A 22,523-nucleotide genomic window follows, 5' to 3' on the forward strand; every position below is an offset into this window, starting at 1 on the left:
ACCCAGCCATCRCAGGCATGACTTCAGCAGCTGCCTTCATTCTTGTACCTTACAGCAGTGGCAGAAGCAGACTTAGGGGTCTTGAGGGGACTTCCTTTTGGGAGACAGCTAGATTTTTTCCATAGGCAGCAGCATGTAGTAAGTATCAGTGTAAACAGTGTAATTCTACTACTATACCAAGGTACACATAGGAAGTATTTATTAGTCTTATGTAATCCACTTGATTTTGTTGATGTGCATCAAATGCTTTGAGTACTGCCATGCAGCTGTGTCACCCATTTGCTAAGCCTTCTTCCAGAAGATAACCAAGAACTTGAGCAATGGTAGGTGGAGTCAGAATTTAATCAAGGCCTCTGTCATTCCAGCTGAGCTCCCWACATTGTATCTAGATGAATTAATACTTTACTTTTTCCCTAATGCAATGTTACATGCTGCAGCCAAAATGCACCAGAATGTCTAACTAAGAGTTTCTAGCAAGAGAAAATCTTGAAAAGGTTAAACTTCTTTCTTACATTTTCATTTCCACTACGGAAGTATGGGGTTAGCGCTCTGAGTGTGTAAGAGGTCAAAGATACTTTCATACCAACTGCAGAAGGAAAGCTTAGGTAGGAGTTCTGTCTTACCTACAYGGCTAACCAACATGCAAAGAAACATGTGCTGTTAAGAGATGGCTCTTTTTTCCCCACCCATGCATTTGCTGCCTCTTTTTCTGCAGTTTCTGAAAGTGAGGTTAAGACAATTAGCTGCTAAAATACTAGTCATGAAAAGGCTGTACCCATATATCTGAGGACTTATGAGCTGTTCGTACTTCCACATCAGACAAAATTGTGTGAAGTAACTGTGAAGCACCTGTACAGAATTTTGCTGCCCAGTGATATGYCACCAATCCTAGGAGGTTCAGCACCTGTTCAGTAGCAGAATCAAGCATTTTCAGCATCACTTGAGATTTTCAGTATCTGTCTATAAATCTAGCCCCCGAATGCTAAAAAAAAAGGGTTTTTTTTTTTTTTCTGCCGACAGCCTCAGCGGCTGAACTGACAAGTCAGCCTGAAATAACATTCTACCCCCCCCCCCCCCCAAAAAAACCAAAAAAACAACAAAAAACCCCACACACCTTACCTGTACTTGCAAACCTTTCACTATCAGTCTCCAAGAACACAGAGGAYTCAAGTTTGGAAATGAAAGCAAGCATCTTCTCCTTGAGAGGAGATAATAAACTGACAGTTCAACAAGAATTCCTGTAAGTACGTACAACAACAGGGGAAGCTGCCTCCTAGGTCAGAAGACTGTAGTGGATTAGGCAAACTGGAAAGAAAACCATTAGAATCCTAGGCAACTGGTTTCTGTGCACATTTTTGTCATGGGCATCWGTGATCACAGACAAGATATAGGCAAAAATAATCTCATAAGTCAAATTAACACTAATTTTATTTTTTTTTGTAGGTGTTCATGCCATAGTCACAATAAACTAGACTATGTGTGCATTTAATGTGATATTGAAAACCTTCCATTTCCTTTCTGGTTTTATGAGGAAATATCATCATGATGAAACYTGTCATTGTATCATACAACATAAAACAGAGGATATGCTTACAACTTATCTAGGAAATTATCCAGAGGTGGAATACCCTCCTTCAAGCCTTTGCGCTTACGTATTTCAGCCACAACTTGCCAAGGACGAGAATTTGCATCGTAAGGATCTCCAGGCAAAATCTGCCAGTGATCAAAGACACACTGTGGAAAAGCCTGGCCACCAGTGTTGGAGCGCAAGTCAGCAGTGAAACCTAATGGGAAGGGAGAGAAAAAAAGAAAAAAGATGAGTTACCAAAAGAATTTGGTTTATTGTGCATTTCTGCACRGACAAATCCCTAAGAACACTCTTCCAAAACCTGGGTGAGGTACTGCTAGAAAACTTCCACAWTCCAGATGATTATTTCAAGCAGGTAAAAATGAAGACAACTGTGTAGCACTATAGAAAGACCTGGTGTGACCCAAGTAAATGGGTGATAGAATGGCAAATATAATCCAACTTAGCTGAAAAGGCACATGGGAAAAGTTTATTTCCCATATAATGYAACAAGATCTGAATGATCAACTACAGTCAATTTGAGATCTCAGAGTTATGGTAGCARGTGCAAAAGTGTTAGCTCAACATCCAGAGGCAGTCAAAAAAAAAGCAAGTCAAAAGCCAGGAACTGTTAGAAAATGAACACAGAACCAAAGAGAACACCATTATTTTCCATGAAAGCCCGCATCTTGAATACTGCGTGCAGTTCTGGTCCCTTTATCGTGAAGGCAGATCTTGAACCAGTAAAAAAGGTTCAGAGAAGGGCAACACAGATGACCAAAGCCCTGGACTGACTTCCATGCAATGAACAACTTAACAAGCTCAAAATCCTCAGAGCAGAAAGAGCAGTAACTTAGCAGGAAGGATACAATAGCAGTATACAAAAATCGTAAGTGACAGACATTGGATAAAGATCAGTATCTCACRGTCTTTCCTGATATAAAGGAGGTATCAAATGAAGCTAGTAGGAGCCAGATTCAGCAGACACGAAGGAGGCAGTTCTTCACACAACAAAGTKTAGATCTGTACCACTCTGCCAATGTTGGGGATGCTGACATTTTACACTGATTGAAGGGGGAGGTAGAAAAAGTTCATAAAGAGAAACCCAACCAAGGGTTACTAAATTTCTATAGAAACTACCTCTGCCCCACGAAGTCTTCAAAAGTGGTTACAAAAGATTTGCTGGGAAGTGTTATACAAGCTTGCCTTGTTCTTCTCTTTCCCAAGCACTCATTTTCAGCTGCTGTGGCAAACAAGATGTTAGGCTAACTACACCTTTAGCTTGACACTGTAGAGCCACCTACGTTTAACTGAACACATACAGATGTTCATCCTTTGCCATTTTCCCCATCTTTATAGTGTTGTCATTCCCTTCTCCAAAGTATTCAGTCACAAGAACAGCTTCTCCCTGTGAACTGAAGCTTTACCACTGTGGAACAACCACTAGCCACTAGTTATTTAGAGCACTGATACTTCCCTGTATCTTTAGATCACTCCTCTTTTAAGAGGATTCAACAGCAGCTTCTGCAGGCAACTAGGGAAGCAGTTTTTCAGAATTCAGATGTTAACMTGCCATGCAAGTTGAGACTGAGGGTCCAGTGTAATCCGTACGCTCCGAAGTCAGAAGTTTACAAAACTCAAAGTTTACACTTTTTATTCTGTGTTTGGAAAACAAGTCTCTTTCCTTTTATGACATTAGTTTAAGTTCTCTGGCAGCTTGGGGAAGGGAAAAAAAACCCACTGAGACCCACAATCCAGCTACACAAACRTGTGTAAATTGTTCTTTTAACTAAAGCCAACAGTTACAATTTGACTGAAGTTAAGCATCACTTACTACACAACTGATTATTTTAGCAGCTGCCATACTGATCTACTTATGCAGAGAAGCAGACACAAAATAAAACATGACATTTCTTTACTGTTTGAGAAGTTCCAAGTATGCCCTGTGAAACTGTTAAACTTTCTGTCAAACGCCACAGAAATGTCTTGAAAGTACATTCTCATATGGCAAGAGAGGGGCACAAGATGCACAAACAAACCATCAGATGGGAAGGAAAGCCTTGTACCACTCTGAAAAGTTTAAGTTTCAGGGCAACATAAGAAGGGGCAGATGTAACACTGTATTAGATGTGGTTCTTAAAGATAGGAAAGAAGGTGTAATGCTGTTTAAGCTACTCTGGTTGACACACTGTCCTTCTAAAACTGAAATGAATACAAAATTTTTTTAGTCTGCTGTCRCTGAAGTCAAATTCTTTTCAACCAGCTTGTTTCACAGGAAGGCCTTTTTTWAAAAAACAGAACCTGGTAAGTACTGAAAATTCTTAATTTGCAGAAGATACTGCACATAATCTTTYTGGCACCTTCTGCTTGCCAGAAAGCCCAATGCAGTAGGCTGCCAGAAACAAAGGAGTCAACTATTTGTTCTAAATGAATGAATCAAAGATGTGAAGAGACACAAAGAAGAAACTTGGAGCTAATGAAACTGGAATTCTTAAGTCCATTTCATCCTGCAGAGTTCTTTCACTGAAGGTGAGTAATAAAAATTTTTTTTTATTTATTTATTTTTATTTTTTTTTAAGAGCAGTCTTACCAAATGACTCATTTACTGGTAGGTATGCCTTAACCACAAACATTGGGGTTCCTGCCACCTGGGATTCTTCAAAAACATGTCCACGTTTCCTGTTCAGGACACCATAGATCCCGCCAACCACTTGTTCTGGGCACTATAAAAAAAACAAAAAACAAAAACTACAAAGTTACAAATAATTAGTAAATCACCAGCTATTAAAATGCAGCCAGAATGCATGTGGCATAAGACAGTCTCTCTACACAGATCTCCCAACTTTTCTCTCACATTTGCTCTTCTCTGAGAGCAATTCCTCTCTTCTGTAAGGAGTGGCTTTCTTCTTACTTCGAAGAAAGCATCTTTCCAGAGCTCTGCCTGCCTTCTCTGCCTCTCATAACTGTRCAGTCTCCAATTAACTGCATATACTAACTAGACCAGTTTGCAGCAGTTCACATACAAAGTGAGTCAATGAACTGCCTACAACTATCCTCCGGCAAAAGAAATAAAAGAAATTTATTATTCTTTGTAATAAATGCAATTACTACAAAAGAATCGCACCACACATTATCTGAGAAGTCACAACATGACTGCTCTGACAAAACTGTTAAAAAAAAAAAAAAAAAAAAGCAGCACTTACTCATACATACTCAAGTTTGCACAACCCCTCCTTTGTCATGATAGGTCTCAAGTCACAGAGGCGAGAATATTCTCCATTTCCATGCTTTATCTTTACTTGCATTCATCTTCGGTCCTCATGGCTAAGACATTTTTAAGCAACTGAGCTGGCAGATTTCCTGCTCACCACTCAGCAGTGTACTCTGGAATTAATTTTTAAACTAGGCTTTAAATCTTCTAATCACTGCTAAGACAGTTAAGACAAACTGATAGGTGAATAGCTGTACTTGTGGATAAAAATACTTTTAGCTTAGAATACATTTCCAAGGCTCCTTCATGGAAGAATTTCATTTACCAAGAAAAACYAATTATTCAAGCAACARAAGTTAATGTTTAACAGCTCAAAAGAGAGCTTGTTAAAAAAAACAGAAAACAAAACAAAACAAAAAGAACTTTCTGTCTTAGTATTTAGGATACCCAATGTTTGTTCTCCTGAATAGCTACAGTGACAGAAAAATAGGAGGAAAAAAAACCCAAATGATAACTTTCTCAAGGGTACTAGCAGTTCATAGATAACAGCACAATTCACCTTCCCTCCAACATTTTGCTGCTTCTATTCAACTTCTTTCTTATTTTGGAATGAGAAGGTATCCTCAAATAAAGACTTTATATCACTGATCTAAAGGACACAGAATACAGTTATTACCCTTTCTTGGGACAGAAAGCAGAAACATGCTTATATATCTATCTTTGTCTCAAATACAATAACCTGTTTCATACCTGGATTTCTACCAGATAGATAGGCTCCATAAGCCTGGGTTGTGCTGTCAGCGTAGAGGCATACAGAACCCGCCTAGCAGTGGGAATGATTTGCCCACCGCCACGGTGAATAGCATCAGCATGCAGAGTGACATCATGGATATCAAAACGAACACCTCTCATGTTCTCCTCACATAAGACACCCTGCAGGATTGAAAGGGAAAAAAGAGTGATGCAGTACTACTCAGTTCCGAGTTAGGAACCTTCCCTTAATAAGATTCTGGCCTTCTGTTTAAGTCACTCATGTTGACATTGAACAGTTATATTCAGATCAAGATAGTCTACATGTACAGGAAGGACATTCCAAGAATACCAGCATGTCCAAACTCATGTCTGGAACGAACACTGAAATGCCTGCAGATAACAGTCTGTACATTACATAAGACGAGTGACATTTTCCTCAATGGTGGCCAATCTCCAGCTCCCCTCCCTGCCTCATTCCTACTGCTTACAGACAATTTCATGAGATTTCACATGAATAAATATTACAGAGCTCAGATACGTTTCAGTAACACAAGATAYGAGTAAAACATACAGAACTATACTTACTTCTTTGGTAGCCCACTGGAAGCCAGCAACAACACTGTCTTTGATTTCGTTTAGATACTGGACACCTTTTGTGATATCAACTAAGATATTTGGACCTGAGCCATCAGGTCCGAAGCACCAAATCTTACGAGCCTCAGACACRTCCCACTCATATTTCTCTGCCAGATAACGTGCACGCTGTTTCAGTTCTTGACGGGAACTGACTTCCCCTTTGTCTACATCCTCTGCCAGACCATCAGGAAAGGGTCGAGCCTTCATGTACAGCCTATTGTGTTTGTTGGGAGATTTGGATAAGCACATCTGGCTCGACTCTTCACCAACTGTCTCACGGTAGGACACAACTGGGTCTGATTTCTGTCAAGTAAATCAAAGAAAAGTATTTTCCTCAGCTAAAGTACAAAGCTGATCATATAAATCATTTCCATATACCAATGAAATGCTAATAGTAAACTGCTGCTTCTCCTTAGGCACTGTGTTTGATGCTAATTTCATTGTCATACAAGCATGCTCTGCCAGCTTCATTGAGAGAAAAAGCAACATTTTCCGTTGCATATCAAGAGTTACCATCATGGTTCACCTTAGTTTTCTGGTTTACTATGATTTTTCGATATTTCTGTCCCAATTCTAAGTTCATTTGTAAAACTACTGAAGAATTTCCATTACTACTTAAATGGCTGGTCTCCTTTTTTTAAAAGTTCCTAATTGCTTTAAGGAAGTTGCCCTAAGAAAACCACCACCAGCTGATTAAGATGAGATTTTTCCAAGGTTAATGTTTAGTCATATTCCATACACTGCAATCCACAGAAATTCTTTTATACCTTAATTGGAATACAAGCATGATCTTCTTCCAGATCTTTAAGGCAAATTTCTAGATGCAGCTCCCCAGCTCCAGCAATAATGTGCTCACCAGACTCTTCTATAATACACTAGAACAGGAAAGAGTAGGAAGTAAGCATTTTTAGAATTTAATGATAGTAACACAGAGGCTAAATAAGAAAAATGTCAGATCCCAAAATCATATTGTTTCCTTATGGTTCAGAAGTGATCCAGAACGAATCTCCTCACTCATCAGCGAAACAGTGTACTTTCAAATAAAGTGTGGCAGCCAATTTAAATACCACTCAACAAAATAATGCTGGCAATTTTGGTGAAAAGTGAAAAAATATTTCAACAGCATGGGGAATTCAGGTTGGCCAAAGAAATGTCCTATCTTTAATTAGGTCACTACAGCTGACACGAAACTCAAAGTTTTTAGAAATGCCTGGTACAGAGGTCCAAAAAAACCAATGAATAATTCCTGTCCTCCCAATGTATTATTTTTTAAAAAAAATACTGAAAGAGTACTGCTTAGAAACCAATCTAACTGTTACAGAATCTGGATTTTTCCTCGGAATCTTCCTATTCAAATTCCAACTAAACTTATCTCTATTTAGCTTGTGTTACTTCACACACTTATAGCAGAACACTGCAGCCATGCTATTAGATCACAGAAAGAGCTCTCTACGAACAAAGTTAGTCCTTTGAATATTTCACTGCAAACCAACAGCTCTAAAGCTAAAATTTAGCATAGCTAACACTCACCTGAACCATAGGATCAGACTTGGCCAGACGCTTTAGACCTTCAACTAGTTTTGGTAGATCAGCAGGGTTTTTTGCTTCAACAGCAACACGTACAACTGGACTAACACTAAATTTCATCACTCTCATGTTGTGGGCATGTTCAAAGGTGGTAATCGTACCCGTCTTCACCAAAAACTGGTCAACACCAACTAGACCAACAATGTTGCCACAAGGTACATCCTCAATGGGCTCAACATAACGACCCATCATCAAAATGGTTCTATAAAGACAGAGGATGAGCAACAATCCTTGAATATTTGTATTATCCCCAGTAATTCCAAAAAGCTATGCCTTTTCATAGAAAGGAAAATTGCCTATCATTTGCCTACAATCCCTCTGGATTACTGCTTTTGTTAAACAGAAGAAAAAGTCTCTTAAAGAAATAAAATATTCCTTCATTATGATATCAAAAACTAGAAGCAAACATTTGTTTTCGCATGCATTCCTTTTCAAAAGGAATATACTACTTTCATCTACCTTTGAATAGGCTTTAGGTAAAGATCTTCCTTCTTGCCAGGTGTGTAGTTTGGTCCCATGATTCGAACTTTCTGTCCAGTAGAAACAATGCCAGAGAAGACTCGCCCAAAGGCGTAGAAACGCCCCTTATCAGACGTGGGCACCATTTTGGAAATATACATCATCAGAGGGCCCTTGGGATCACAGTTTTTTACACCTGCAGTAAAACATGCATGTGTATCATACACATTTTCTGAGAGACTTCAGAATTTAGAACTATACGCATATGGCTTCCAAAATGACAAGTGTGGAAATACAGGAATTACAGCTATCTTGAAGTTCATTAAGGTAATGGTTCATTAGCACTGTTTTTTTCTTCCAATACTGAGACCTTTCTTAAAACTTATTTTCTTGTTGCACAAGTTTCACTCTTCCGGTAGCAGGTTCTATTATTTTAATAAGTCTCTACTAACGCRGCCTAGTCCCAGAAAAAGTCCAGAATAGAGGGATTTGAAAGACAGCCTGTGAGCCATCAAAATCCAGAAGACAAAAATAGCACTAGAATGCTATGTGTTCAGTGACCACATTGATGGTATGGTCAGAAGCAAGACTTCTAACCCAAAGTCCTGTCCTGTTTTTGCAAAAAAGTTAACAAGTTTAACAGTTTAATAAACACATGCACTCTCACAGATGAACTTCTGCTAATGTTGTAATTGAAAATAACTTCAGGTATGATTTGTTTATTTCAACATCTGTGGATTTCTAAGGGAAGTGACAAATGTACACGGAACCTAGAAAAGAAGATACTGTAAGGAGCACTCAAGTTGAAGACCATATTACAGATGAGTACTTCAAGATGCATCACCTTTCCTATCAGTGATTAAGCCCACGGCCCTTAATCAGATTTAGATTCAATTATTTGCTTATTATCTAGTTACAACCTCAGCCACCCCTGCACACAGCTGGGAGATGGTTCCATTTTTTAAACAATATGTTAGTTCAATTAGCTTCAAGATCTTCCTTAGCAACTTTAGGTAGGGATCAAATCAGAGAATAGTAACAACAGGTAAGTTACTATGGGATATCTTAGAACTGTCTGAAAGTAAAATATCTTGTGATGATTCTGACTGACTGAGGGGGGGAGGGAAAAAAAAAAGTCACAGGATTCATTAGGAGACCATAACCAAAGCTTCAGAGAGTGAGGTAATGAACTTGCTGTTCTACCACTCTTTTACAGTAYACCCAAGGCCACTACACGCCATCTTCCTACTCATCTCATCTCCACATTCTCTGAATCTAAAGCAAATACAGTGTGGTTTCACACGTGTCAACATCCAGTACTTAAGGACATAAAGCAGGTTTTATCTGCAGTACCCCAAATGTTTTATTTTGCATTGTAACACATAGTAATACCCTATTCAACAGCGTCCCAAACTAGTAGTCATCATTGTGCATAAAAATCTAATCCAAAATCCGTTTTAGGCCATTTGTAAATTGATTCATTTTACTCATCTGTGCAGTAGTGGTGCTGTGTTTTCACAGCCCTTAGTAAGGTAGAAAACTTTTTACCCATAGCAGCTTCATCATCAGGTGGCCCCTCATAAAGAAGTTCACAACGGTACTTCTGTGCCGTTACAGGGGAAGGAAGGTGAATGGTGATCATCTGAAGCAAGGCATCTCCAGCAGGCAGCCAACGGCGCATGACAGCCTAGGGATCCAAACATTAATTAAAACATGTTTCAACAAACCTAACCACCAGCTCCCAAATATGCCTCCTGGATAGCATGTAAAAGACTATACTAAGGTGGGCAGCATTCTTCATATTCTCTTTTCCTTGAGCTAGTGACCTACATTTCAATAAAAAGGTTAAGTTTTATACGAATTATATGAAATGCCTGAAAGAACATGAGTGCTCTTGTTATTCTGCCCTTGTAATCTGACAACGGATTACAATAGCAGAAAGAAGAAGCTCCATAAATAATGACATTTTATCTACATTTGGAGATAAAAATAAAAACAAAAATTTTTCATTAAATCTCTGTCCATTTGCCACAGCAGTGTGATCAGATTCCCCTTCTCCAGTGATTAGTTCAGCAACTTTCCACATTTTTCCTCCTTGGCCCTCTTTATGTGAGGTTTAACATACCTGAACAGTACATGGGTTAGCAAAGATGCTGAGAAGAGTCTCCCACGTCTGATTTTAACATTGGGCGCTGCATAAAAAGTGCCCGTGTGCTTCCAGACATTACTCTTCCAAACGTTTAACAGAATTCAGCAGTATGGCTCTCACACGTTCTTGTATTTTCAACAGATCAGCTATATTTGTGATTGATTATATAACTACAGCATACCTGTGAGGCCACGTGCACACTTCCTGTTAGCACTGCATTTATACATTGGGAAGGGTGAGGAAAAAGGGTATTTGGTTGTTTTCTTTTCATGTACAGAATCTTCTTTCTCTTCTTAAATCAAAAAAGGTATGTCCTTCATATGCAAAACACACGCTTAAGTCTTGTTCTCTCTTTAGGAAATTCAGTACACAGCTTATAGACTACTTTACTTTAAATCATAACACTCCAGATGCACAAGTTAACCACTGATCAGATTATAAAATGTCAATTAAGATATTTTTCCTGGATTCTAGAAAGACCTAGAAGATTGTTCTCACTACACAGCTCAAGGGTAACTGGCAATTCTAACAAAGTAGAGAGGCCATTTTACCTTAAGAAGAGGTTTCCCCTCTTTATCTCGATCTTCAACATCCAGCTTGATATCAAGTTTCTCTATCAGTTTGGCTGCCTCTTCCTTCTTAAAATTCATAATGGCATCGAAGATCTGTAATAAGTTTATAGTGACTGGAATATATAATATAAAACAGATTTTTTACTTAACTTGTATCTTAAACAACTTAGATATCTGAAAATCTTCTGTCTTTCTCTATGTTCTGGGCTTTTGTTTGAAAAACTGTACTCACAAGGGTCACATAGCTCAAGATTAACAAATAATATCAAATGTTTCCAATTTCAAAGCATATTCCAAACTCCTACCAAAAGAGGTTCACACATAAGAGAAGTACGTATCTTTAAKAACATGCAGAAGATGCAATGTAGTGTTAAAATACACTACCCAGATTTACTGTCTTCTATCTCACCCCATCTTTGGCACACTTTTACTTCACAATTTTTCTAGCCTCTATAAAAAACATGGACCAAGCGGGCAAGACTCTCAGGCTTTCCCAAGAGTTAGCCTGTTAAACTGAAGAATCTCCCCCTTACATCCTTTAAATAAAATTAAGGCAGAACATGGCTTTACCTTAAAGATAGGATCCAGAATTAGCTGGCAAAATGTCCGTGGCAACTTCTTTCCATCTGGGTTAGTGGCTGATTTGCTGAATTTTCCAGTTGCTGGATCAAAATATCTAAAAGAGATGTTTATTTTTACTCACCCAGTTTGAACTTCAGGAGTTGCCACTTTTCCAGAAAAWTTCTGCTTAGTTATTTCAGAATGAAACCTTTGGAAAGTTTTATATTTAAGTAGTTATTAAAAATAGCAGAAGAGTGGCTAATCCTTATTTGAAGGTAGCACTGTTAGATGTTTGGTCTGGGAAAGGGTGGGGCTTGGGTGCTTTGGGAGGGATTTTTTGTTGTTTGTTTGWTTGTTTACTAAACTTCAATACACTGACTTTAGTTTACATTTTTAGGCTTTTACAGGAGACTTGGTACTGTAAGCAAACCAGCTTCCATGAATTCTTTTGCTCCATCCTGTTACCTGCAACTGTGTTATAAAGCCTTGCTAAAATCATTTAAATACTATGCAAAACAAATCTTAGAGTATCTTAAGAGGTAAACAAGCCAAGGTAGGTTAATTAATTAGAATTCTGACATCAGAAGACAGGCTAGCATTCTTTGAGCTTTCACATATTCATAAAGCAGTCAGTTAATAGCAAGTTGTATGCAGATTTAATTTGAAATTAATTCACTCTTTTATGAGAAACAATTTGAGACTCATTAGATTCATAGAAATATTCATTAGTAACAAAAGGCTTTGGACTTGGTCTGTAATCTCTCATTGCATATTAATTTTACATATACAGTTCAACAAAAGCATTTCTAGTCCAAAGCTCTGAGAATGAATCTTCTGTTTTTATGGATTAAGTTATCAGAACTGACCAAAAATACATGTACAGCATAACTGTATTAAAGCATTGTCTTTTGGGGATAAATAAATACACTGTTGCAAGAGTTACCCACTCTTGTCTCTATGTCTCTGACTAGCTTTCTAAGCTGCCCATGAAAGCTTAATTTTACAAAACTATGAACTCAACATGCACTGATATGCATTGCTGTGAAATTCTTAAAGAGCAACACTGGTAGCTAAGCATATGTCTACATTCATTCCATGCGTACTGTGTCACTTACTTATCACCCCAGAGTTTTTTCATCATATCTTCCACTTTCTTTGAACGCTCAACTGGAGGGAGTTGTGCTTTTTCACCTTTAGCAGCAAATTTGGCCACATACATCTCAGCAAACTGCTTCAGAGTAAATGCCCAGCCATGCAGACCAGAGCCAAACCCAACTGTACCAATAACTGGATCAATCTTTAAAAGGGGAAAAAAAGTGAATGCATTTCACAAAACACTGAGTTGAAATGTTTCAATTGTTTTCAATGGCAGGCAGCATGAGTGAAGATGCCAAGTATTTTCTGGAACATAAAAGACAGAATGCAGAGAAATATTTCCCCTAAAAYAGGTCTGTTACATCTTACTTCGAAGCAAGGGTCTTTGTCTCACACCATGGAAATATTTATAACAAAGGCKAAAACAAAAACTTCAGATGTGCTTGTAAAGTCCTATGTAAGATTTGGAAAATTAGGACTTCGTAAATAACATTATCTGAATTGTTAGTGAATGTTCTTTGGAAAYGAAAACGAGTGGCTCACTACTGCCATGTAGAAAAAAGATACCAGAAAAAACTTGTATGACTTAAGAATGGCTGAGATTAGTGTTGTGTAACAATCAGAATACAAACCCAGCCAAAACCCAGCTCAGCAGAGTGGTATTTAAACAACGGAAAGCAAGTTAAAAAATTACGGTCATGATAAGGTCTGCTGTGCAGCTATCTGGCATGTGTGTGTGGGGAAATCCAAAACCGCCTTATTCTAATGGTCCCTTATTCTAACAGCTGGACCATCAGAGAAGATAGTTGACTGTGTTTTTTATCTTATTCTCAACTGCTACATAGGAAATAACATTCGTATTTCCAGTTTTAAATCTTTCTTCTAGATATCTCTATTATATTAGAGATGTAGGTGATGGTAGAGTAAAAAATGCCTACATCTTCAGATCAGAAAATAGCTAAGGAAATATCACGCAGCAATTGACTGTAAAGTGCAAAATGGACATCTGCCTAAGAAACCAGGAAGAGAGATTCTACTTAGGAATTAATGCGAGGCACAAAGGATTCATGGTTATCTAGGTAGTAAGCTCAGAAAGGCCATGTTTGTTGTCACYTAGAGTGACCTGAGCAGCAAAGGCAGGAAAACAAAGCTTATCTTCTGGCCCCTGTCCTTAGCCTTAAATTTCAAGCAATAGCTTCCTCTCCGCAATTTCCCTCAGGCATTTGCTGTCTGAATGACATCTGAGTGACTGGCTTTCAGGTATGCATTTTGTTACTGAAAAAGCATCATGAGATGATGGTCTGCCTTCCCAATTCCTTCCTCTCTCCTAAATGCTTTCTCTCCTCAGTTTATTGTTCAATAATAACATCTCAAAAAGAATGAAACAGTGAGGGAGGCAGACAGCCACTGAAGAATGGCTCCTTCGTACGCTGGCCTGAGRGTCTGAACTGCAATAAATTTAAGCTATTATTCTTCCATATCAAAGCAAGTAATCTCCAATATAGGTTTTTCAATCAAAGCGAAGTTTTAAAGTTTTCTTTACCATAATATTACCCATTGGTCCAGTTTCACCCTCTCCRTAAGTGGAAATGATGACGTTGACATTTTCCACAATACGTTGAAATGTCTGATAAAGTTCCTCAGGCTCCAGCTGTAACTCCAACAAAGCACGATCCATTTTGTTCATCATCAGCACTGGTTTGATACGTTCTGCAATTGCTTGCCGTAGAACAGTCTCTGTCTGCACACAAACCCCTTAGAAAATAAAGTTCATTAAATAAATATATTATATACAGACGCAAGATCTCTAACCTACTTTATGCGAAGGTGATTATAAAATTCTAAGTGGGAATTCATTYGTAGTCTCAGTGCTCCCTGCAACTTGCAATACTCGGTTGCAGGTATTGCTCCATTTTCCAACTGAAGAAAGAGAGGCAGCTCCGTGCCCTATGACTTTGCTGAACGATGGATTTCGTCTCCCCAGTTATTCTGCATTCAACCCACAAGSCCCATACAAGATGGATTTCACTCTCTAAATACAGGTAAGAAGAAAGGCCAGGGGATAAAATTACAAATTAAAATTCACTCCATTAGAAGTTAAAGCTTCAAAGAAAGAAGCTTCATGTATCACTCGTGATTTTTTCTTAAGAAGAAAAAAATACATTGAAGTCTCTTTAATGAGAGATCATATTTACCTGAGACACAGTCAACCACAACAAGGGCACCATCCGTGACGCGAAGAGCTGCTGTAACTTCAGAGGAGAAATCAACATGTCCAGGGGAGTCAATTAAGTTAATAAGAAAACCTGAACCATCCTTGCACTGCTTGATAAAGGCCAAGTCATTGTCTGAGAGTTCATAATACATAGAAATTGCCCTGTGAGAGAAGACAGTTTATTTTAACAATTTAATAATTTTTATTAATTTGTGGATTTTTAAACTTACATTCATCAGGCACCTATACCTTCTTGAGATATGTAAAGGAAAAGTAAGAACCAAGAGAAGACTTCAGTATTTCTGTTCATAAAAATTCTTGTGATCTAAAATGCTTTGGGTRTAATTAATTTTTATTCTTATTCAAAATCAGCACCTAAAGATAGTTAGTAGTCATACAATAGTATTGCTGTCAGACACTTACTGAGTCACAGTCCAAATCACTTTACAATTTGTTAACTTTGCAATTACAGGTATCATASAGAGAAGTAATACTAACAAGACAGAGCCCACCGCAGTTGCTTGGGGGAACAGTATTATTAGTCTGTAAGCAATTCAATAAAAACAAAAACAGAACAAAACAAACCCCACACCACACACACACACCAAAGTCACTACTAAGACTCCTTCTGAGAAAGCATCTTCTTCCATAGTGAGAAGCAGGTAAGAATGGTCTCTGAAAATTATTTATAAGCTATACTCCAATTCTGCCTACATTCCTCTCAAGGAAGGTGACATGGACTGTTAACTTCAGTTTAATAATACACAGCTTGATTCAAAAGTCAGCTTAAAAAAGAAAATGAAAACACGTAAGGCTCTGAGCAAACAATTTTTCAAGTCCCCAGACTAAAAAAAAAAAAAAAAAAANAAAAAAAAAAAAAGAAAACCCCAGACATTGAAATTCTTACGTAGACTTGATTGTGATGCATCTTTCTTGTTCATCTTTCCGTGTGTCTGTGAATCGTGTTTCCCCAGCTCTGGCTGAAGCAATGATGCCTGCTTTGCACACTAAAGAGTCTGTCAATGTCGATTTGCCATGATCAACATGAGCAATCACAGACATATTCCTAATATTGGACTTCTTGTCCATGATTGCTCGGATCTGGTCTACCGTGAAGTTCACCTGGATGTTTTAAAAAAAAAAGGGAAGATAAGAAACCAGTTCTTCCTTTTCAAGTATACAAAAGTTGATGTGACATTTTAAATGCTTACCATTTGTTATTAAATTAACAATCCAAAGAGGAAATGAAGTTATTCATAATTTTAAGCTTAGCACTACAAACACTTGTTCACATTTTTGACATATTTTTATAATTATGAAGAGTGAAGGAATACGGCTTATATTTAGTATCACAAAATAGCAACAGACACAAAATGAAGAATTCACCTGTGAAAGCAGAAGASCTAATCTCAACCAGATGTCACAGGAGGGCTAGTAAATACAGCTGCAAGCCGCAGCTCTCATCAGAGCTTCCACACATGCCCTGCTCCTATCCTCCCACTACTGCCCCTCACTTTGGCAAGTTTTCCACCCATACCACCCTCTCCATCTTCCAAGGCTCTTCCAGTATTTTAAAAAAGAAATACTCCAGCTTTAGGTTTGCTATTGTTTAAAGCCATTCCTCCTGGTTTTAAGAAGAGCCTGGGTCTTCTGCTTTTCCAGCCAATATATTACTTGTAGACACTGCTGGTCCACCTCAGTCAAAAACCTCATTAATTAAATCATTTTTAAAGAAGTGTAAAATTTTTAGAGCCTCTCTCTTAAAAGACATCCTGGAAATAATTCTTCTAATTTCCCTAAGTTATTCCATCTCTTTCCAAGGACAGGCAGTTCCTCTATTCAATTTGTAGAAAAAAATCCCGACCCTTAAGAAACCCGGGCAAACACACATTAAACACGCGACAATTTCAGAACTGAAGATAAGCTCTTAATAATCTACACCAATCTCATTCTATAGTGAGTCACCTGCAGGTCATAGGAATACATTTAACAGAATTATTCTTGCAAATCTCTAATGGATGAAGTACTCATAGGGACATGAAAAATAGCAAAACAGGGAGAAGAAAATGATGGGGAATATTAAACATACACACACAAATCACATAATTATACCACATTAACTTATACTAGTCGGTTAAGGGAAAAAGATGCACCAGAAGAAAAACTTAAGTAGATTCTGTATCCATACTTTAATTATAATTGACACAGAAATAAAGAAACAYGCACTTGCATTGCTACACTAAGAAATGTTTCTAATAGTCCAGGTCTTAATGAGTACATCTGAAGATAGACTTGTCTTCTTGCAGTGATAAGATATTAATAAAAAGTATCAGTTGYGCTCAAAATATACCTGCAAGGCGAAACAGGGCTTTTATACATTAAGAGATACACTTCTCGTGTGTCTTTATTACCGCATATTCCTATTGGAATTAGCTCAACCTTCTCATTATACATATTCTCAAGAAAATGGCTTATTGGGTTATTCTTCAGTTTAATAAACACCAATGATATTTAATTCTTTTCTAGGCTGTGCCAGCCTGTCCTGACATTCAGTCTCATGTACTTYTAAGCCTCAGAAAAAGTATGTAAATTTTAAAATACTTCTTTCTTCTTTACATTAAACAGAACAGCAGCACTATTTTTTTCTTTCAGCAATATTTTTCCATTTATAATATTGCTACGTTAAAAAAAATAGTACTTATCAAGAAGTATGATAGAAAGAGCTGTACTAAATACTTGTATTTCATAACTCATAGAAATACTTAAGTACTAGTAAGTACACCTACCAGCTCTTTGTAAATTATAGATTTCTTTTTCTTAATGGAACCAGTGACATTTAGTTATGATAAATATTTAATTGGTACAGATTTCACTTTTAACTAAAACTTGTATTTTTCCTTTGTCTTCAGAGTTTCCAATATATTTATATACAYAAGCAATATTGTGGTCTTTTGGGGCAAGCAGCAGAGATGAAAATAACAGTTTATTTCTGCCTTACTCTTTAAGCATATGCACCTCTTATACATGTCCACTTAGAGTAACTCTAAATGTAAACTTCATGAGCATTTTCCTCCTAAAAGATTAGATGTTCTCTTACAGACTGCTGAAGCTATTCTTGCAATCTGAGTTAGGGTGGTATTTAAGTTGTAAAACCCTTGATTTGCGCTAAAAACAATGAAGCCTTGATCTCCAGCTGGGATCTTTACGTTCACCTGAAGCAAAAGCAGAATGAAAAATAGACATGAAGAGGGTCTTTACACAAGACATGGATATGAAACATCAGATTTATGGGCTTGTATTTTTTTTTTCCTTGAGAAATCATTTATGTGTTACTATCACTTCGTGGTGCATCTMAGGCAACATGGCTTTCAGGTGGAATAGAAGTTCTCTGCTACGATGAAGGAAAGCAGAGTCACAAAGCACGACGAGAAAAGAGCAGAGCTAGATAGTACTGAGGCAGAGGAAAGGGAAGACTGGGGGAATCTATAACCAATACTAAGGGATAGAAAGAATATGGGGCCTAAGGCTCCATAGTGTTTTACCAAAGWAGTACAACATCACCACAGTTAAGGAAGTAAATAGACAAACCCCAACACGTCAAAAGTTAGGTAAGCTCAAAGCTTCTACCGACATGTCTCATGCCAGARAAGTGTACAAACCTTTATTTCAAGCATCTGATCCTTATGCTCAACTACAAGACTGCATTCCTCCCCAGAAACTGAAGATCCAACCTTAATTATTATTGTATTCCTGGCAAAAAAAATACCAATACAGCAATACAATACACCTGGATGCAAAGCCTTCAGCATGTAGGAAGCTACAATTAGTTCAGAAYGCTGCAAAACAGCTCATCTGGCTCCTGCAGGCACCAGACCTTTCCTTCCTCATAGCTTGAATACACTTGAGGAACAAACTCCAAGTTTTGATCCTTATTTCATGGCATTCATGATACTAAAGTCTTATCTAAAGCTCCAGGAGTAAGACTGTTCTTATCAATTATAATACTTTCTACAGCAGAATAGACCCCATCTGGAGCAGAAGATGAGACTTCCTTGACTACCTGCTAGATGTGTAAGAAAACCTCTAAAGAAACCAAAAGCTACCAAAAGCTTCACTGCTCCCTACTCAGGKCAAATACATAATGCAATATAGAGTTAAAATATATATACACATATATATTTGTTCCTAAACAAAACATTCTAATTTTTTCAGTATTACTGTTTGCTGGAATACAATAATTTCTCCATCAAAATGACTCAAATTCTTTATTCTTTGCATTTGGCTATCAAACTGATTTGAACAACATTTAATTTACCAAATGATTATGTCTGCAGAGGTTAAACATTAACAACATTGATGAAGAATTTACCTGAACAAAAATCTGGAAGACTTATTAGTAGTTCTATCTCAATTTTYTACTAAGTCATTGATAAAATTAACTAGCATTAGAACACAACAAATTTCTCCAAGAGTTTATGTGATTATTTCCTTTAGCTAATTAATCATCAACTATTTTTTTTGAAGTCAGATTTCTTTCTGAAGTCGATTTTATTTTTTATTTTTTTGGAGTCGAAGGTATTTACAGGCTATATTCATTAAAACAAAAGCCCGTAAGGAGTCAGGATGTCACTATTGTCTAAATCAATTTGATTCTGCAAAATCTGTAAACATATTATATATATTTTTATTGAGAGAGAAGAGTCTCATTGAAAAACATTTAATCTTTCTAAGAGACTTATTTACTATGATGATGAAGGCTCTGWCCCTCAATCTCACCAGTACTATGCTGCCATCCTTCAGTTCTTTACTCACCATATCCCAGATAAATACATTCCTGTTTCTGTCTAGAATGAACTTCAGGACAATTTTGTTTTTTTGCTGTCATACACGGATACACAGAAAACCTTAACTATTCTGCAGCAAGTGTTTTTTAGCAAGATCCTTTGATCCAGTYAGCCTTTTGAAATACTGTTGTAACATTAGCTTCCAAACAACAGACAGGAAAAGATTTCAGTGATATTCCCCAACACAGTCAGTATCAACACTGATCGCTTATAAGTAGTTAATATTGACTGACAAGTTTGGGTAACTTGTCTTACTATTGTCCCTTTCATCCTTTGGTATAAACTGTATTTTTAAGAGCTTAACACTGCCAATTCACTATCAATTCACTTTGTTAAATCACAGTAGCTGTTCCTGTTAATACTACTGCGCAAATCATCCTTAAGTTTCTATTAATTGTCTTGTTTTCTAGCATACTATATTTYATTAATAAGCTAAAGAGCTCAATTCTAGTATTAACGTTTTGCCTGGCCTTCTGGCACATGTATTAATAAGTAAGCACTACCTACTTCTAAACATTTTATTTACCATTTGATTTACCCCAATGCCAAAAAAGAATTTATCATATGTGCTGTTCAGKAATGGAGAGAGGCACTAGCAGCACAAAAATCTTTGTCGTAAATACAAMTGAAAGCACACAGATTAAAAATCAATGGTCAATTTAATTTGAAAGCTCTTTTTCATTAAAGAGCTGTTACAGAGTTTCTCATCGGCTGTCCGAGAGGACAACTGGATCAAACTATTTTGCTGTAAAATGCTTACTGCTGAGGAGTTAGGGTCTTCTGTAAGTACATGTCAACAGTAAGCAATAAATAAATAAAAATAAAAGCCATATTTGTAGAAGTGAGATATTTTACTGAATACAGGACATCTCTTTTGCCAAAACCCCCAAGTTTTGTGGCCACTACAGCCAGACAGTAGTGGCCTTGCTCCTTTTAAGTACTGGATGACATCACTTGAGTAGCCCACATTGCAGCGCTGCTTATCACTGGCTATTAGTAACACCCCAGAGAAGACCGTGTTCCTCTTCCATAGAGCATCCTTTTCCTCTTAAAAAGGTTTAAATCCTCATTGTAGTGACCCACTATATAGCTTCAGTTCAGAAAAATGCATTCTAAAAACTGAAAAATGAAGCCACTTACTAAAGCTTGATCTAGGTAACCAGAATATACATTTTGGTAAAACAAGAAAACAGAWGATGATGACCAAAAAAGTCAAAAAGAATAAAATTATGAAAAAGAAARGTTCCAACAGCACTAATCATCAAGAAATGCAAAGATGTGGAGGCATTTATGTATCACGGAAACAAGCTGGTCAAGTCTGATTCACTAGAATAAAAACACTAATGTGTTTAATCTGTTCTCAGTCTCTTTAAAGTAACAGGACAGGTTTGCCACAGGAAAAAAAAAAAAAAAGCAAAAAACAAAAGCAGTACCCYGCAGTGTTTCTAAAAGACCGATTTCCTAAGCAAATGCCGCTAGTCTCACTTACATCAGCCCATTCCTCCTCAAGATTAGTGCAACACCGCGCAGCACAGCCCTTGTACTGACACACCGCAGCCTTTCCCTAGCCTCAGYGGAAGCAATGCTTTCGCCTCCTATCTTTCCAAATACTGATGGCCAAAATTTGCCCCCCCCCGAGCTTACACTGGGGCTCCCCACACATCTCCTGGGTGGGGGAAGCGCACGGAGCCCTTCAAAACCTGTGACAAGATAACGCCGCACCTGCAAAAAGGGGGGGGGGGGAGCATCCTCCTCCTCCCCCTCCTCCTCCCCCTCCTCCTTCTCTTCCTCCTCCTCCTCCCCCCGCCGTGCACCTGACACCTTCGCGAACGCCATCAGGGGAAACGCAGATAAATAAGGTCGCGGGTGGCAGAGCCCCGGTTCCGGACAGGCGGGGGCTTCTTTGGGATCCAGCGGCGGCCGAGGGCCGGGCCGGCTCGGCGCGGCCCGGCCCGGCCCGGCCCCTCCAGCGCCCGCCTGAGGGGCGGCGCGGTAACGGACGCGGCCGGGAAGATGGCGGCCGCCGCCCCCCCTTCGCCTTGCCCCTGCCCCGGCAGCCGCCCTCTTCGCCCGCGCGGGAGGAGCAGGGCTGCCTCGGAAATACCGCGGCGCGCAGGCAGCTGGACCGCCGGCCGAGCGGCGCGGGGCCGCCTCCCCCGGGGAGCACGCACCATGGTGGCGGATGGCTCCGGATCGCGCTSCGCTGTGCCGCTGCTGCCGCCGCCGCCGCCTCAGCCCGGCTGCGGGAGGCGGGAACGAAACCACCGAGATCAGCTGTTGCCGGGCTAGAGCATCCCCCAACCCCTTCCTTCCTTCCGCCCGCCCGCCGAGCGTCTATGGTGCAGGGGGCGGTGCTCGCGCGCCCCAACGGCCGCTCGCGCCCCCAACGGTCGCCGCGGCCCCCAGAGGAGCGGCGGCGGCGGCGGCGGCGGCTGCCAGCGCCCGCAGCGGCGGGGGGAAGGAATCCCCGGCAGGCACGGACAGGCGGGGACAAGCTGAGCGCTGGGGTCCTCGGCCACCATCGGGGTTTGTAGCGTCCGCGGGCTCAGCCCGTAGTTAATTCTCCTGCGACAGCGCCTTGGCTGTGAACTGCAGGGTGCTAAGTGCTGTAGGGACGGGGAAAAGACCCCCCCACACACACACATTCTCCAAATACAGTGTTTTCCATGTATTTTTCCGAGCCTTCTCAGTTCTCGGGGACCTTTCTGGATGGAGCCCTCTCCCGCTGCACAGCCTGCAGGGGGAGATGCAAACACGACTTTGGTGTTTCATGGCTGCGATACGGCAAACGCCACAGCAGCAGGGTTTCTCTCTAAAATGTTTAGTTCCACAGGGGTAGGCTTGCTTGCTTGCCTTGAACGGATAGTTAAACTT

At 39.1% G+C, this 22,523-nt stretch overlaps 1 protein-coding gene across 3 annotated transcripts; it reads right to left on the reverse strand.

Annotated features, from left to right (window-relative positions):
- Positions 1 to 1,410: 1,410 nt before the first annotated feature.
- Positions 1,411 to 21,917, reverse strand: LOC146585881 (elongation factor 2-like). 3 transcript variants are annotated; one of them, XM_085322216.1, is made up of 16 exons: positions 21,821 to 21,917; positions 18,465 to 18,555; positions 15,713 to 15,927; positions 14,786 to 14,967; positions 14,134 to 14,345; positions 12,611 to 12,792; positions 11,505 to 11,610; positions 10,914 to 11,027; positions 9,762 to 9,900; positions 8,214 to 8,409; positions 7,698 to 7,956; positions 6,935 to 7,042; positions 6,117 to 6,470; positions 5,529 to 5,711; positions 4,158 to 4,290; positions 1,411 to 1,784 (listed from the first exon to the last, which is right to left on the reverse strand). In XM_085322216.1, the coding sequence occupies exons 2-16, from the start codon at positions 18,477 to 18,479 to the stop codon at positions 1,591 to 1,593; spliced, it is 2,592 nt and encodes an 863-aa protein (XP_085178342.1). In that variant the 5' UTR covers positions 18,480 to 18,555; positions 21,821 to 21,917; the 3' UTR covers positions 1,411 to 1,590. The 3 variants fall into 3 exon arrangements, with proteins under 3 accessions (XP_085178342.1, XP_085178344.1, XP_085178343.1); XM_085322218.1 differs by lacking the exon at positions 18,465 to 18,555; XM_085322217.1 differs by lacking the exons at positions 18,465 to 18,555; positions 21,821 to 21,917 and adding an exon at positions 21,471 to 21,500.
- Between the last annotated feature and the right edge of the window lie 606 nt (positions 21,918 to 22,523).

Source organism: Rhea americana, unplaced genomic scaffold (genome assembly GCF_003343005.1).
Source record: "Rhea americana isolate MKP2758 unplaced genomic scaffold, rheAme1 scaffold_75, whole genome shotgun sequence".
Lineage (NCBI taxonomy): Eukaryota > Metazoa > Chordata > Aves > Rheiformes > Rheidae > Rhea > Rhea americana.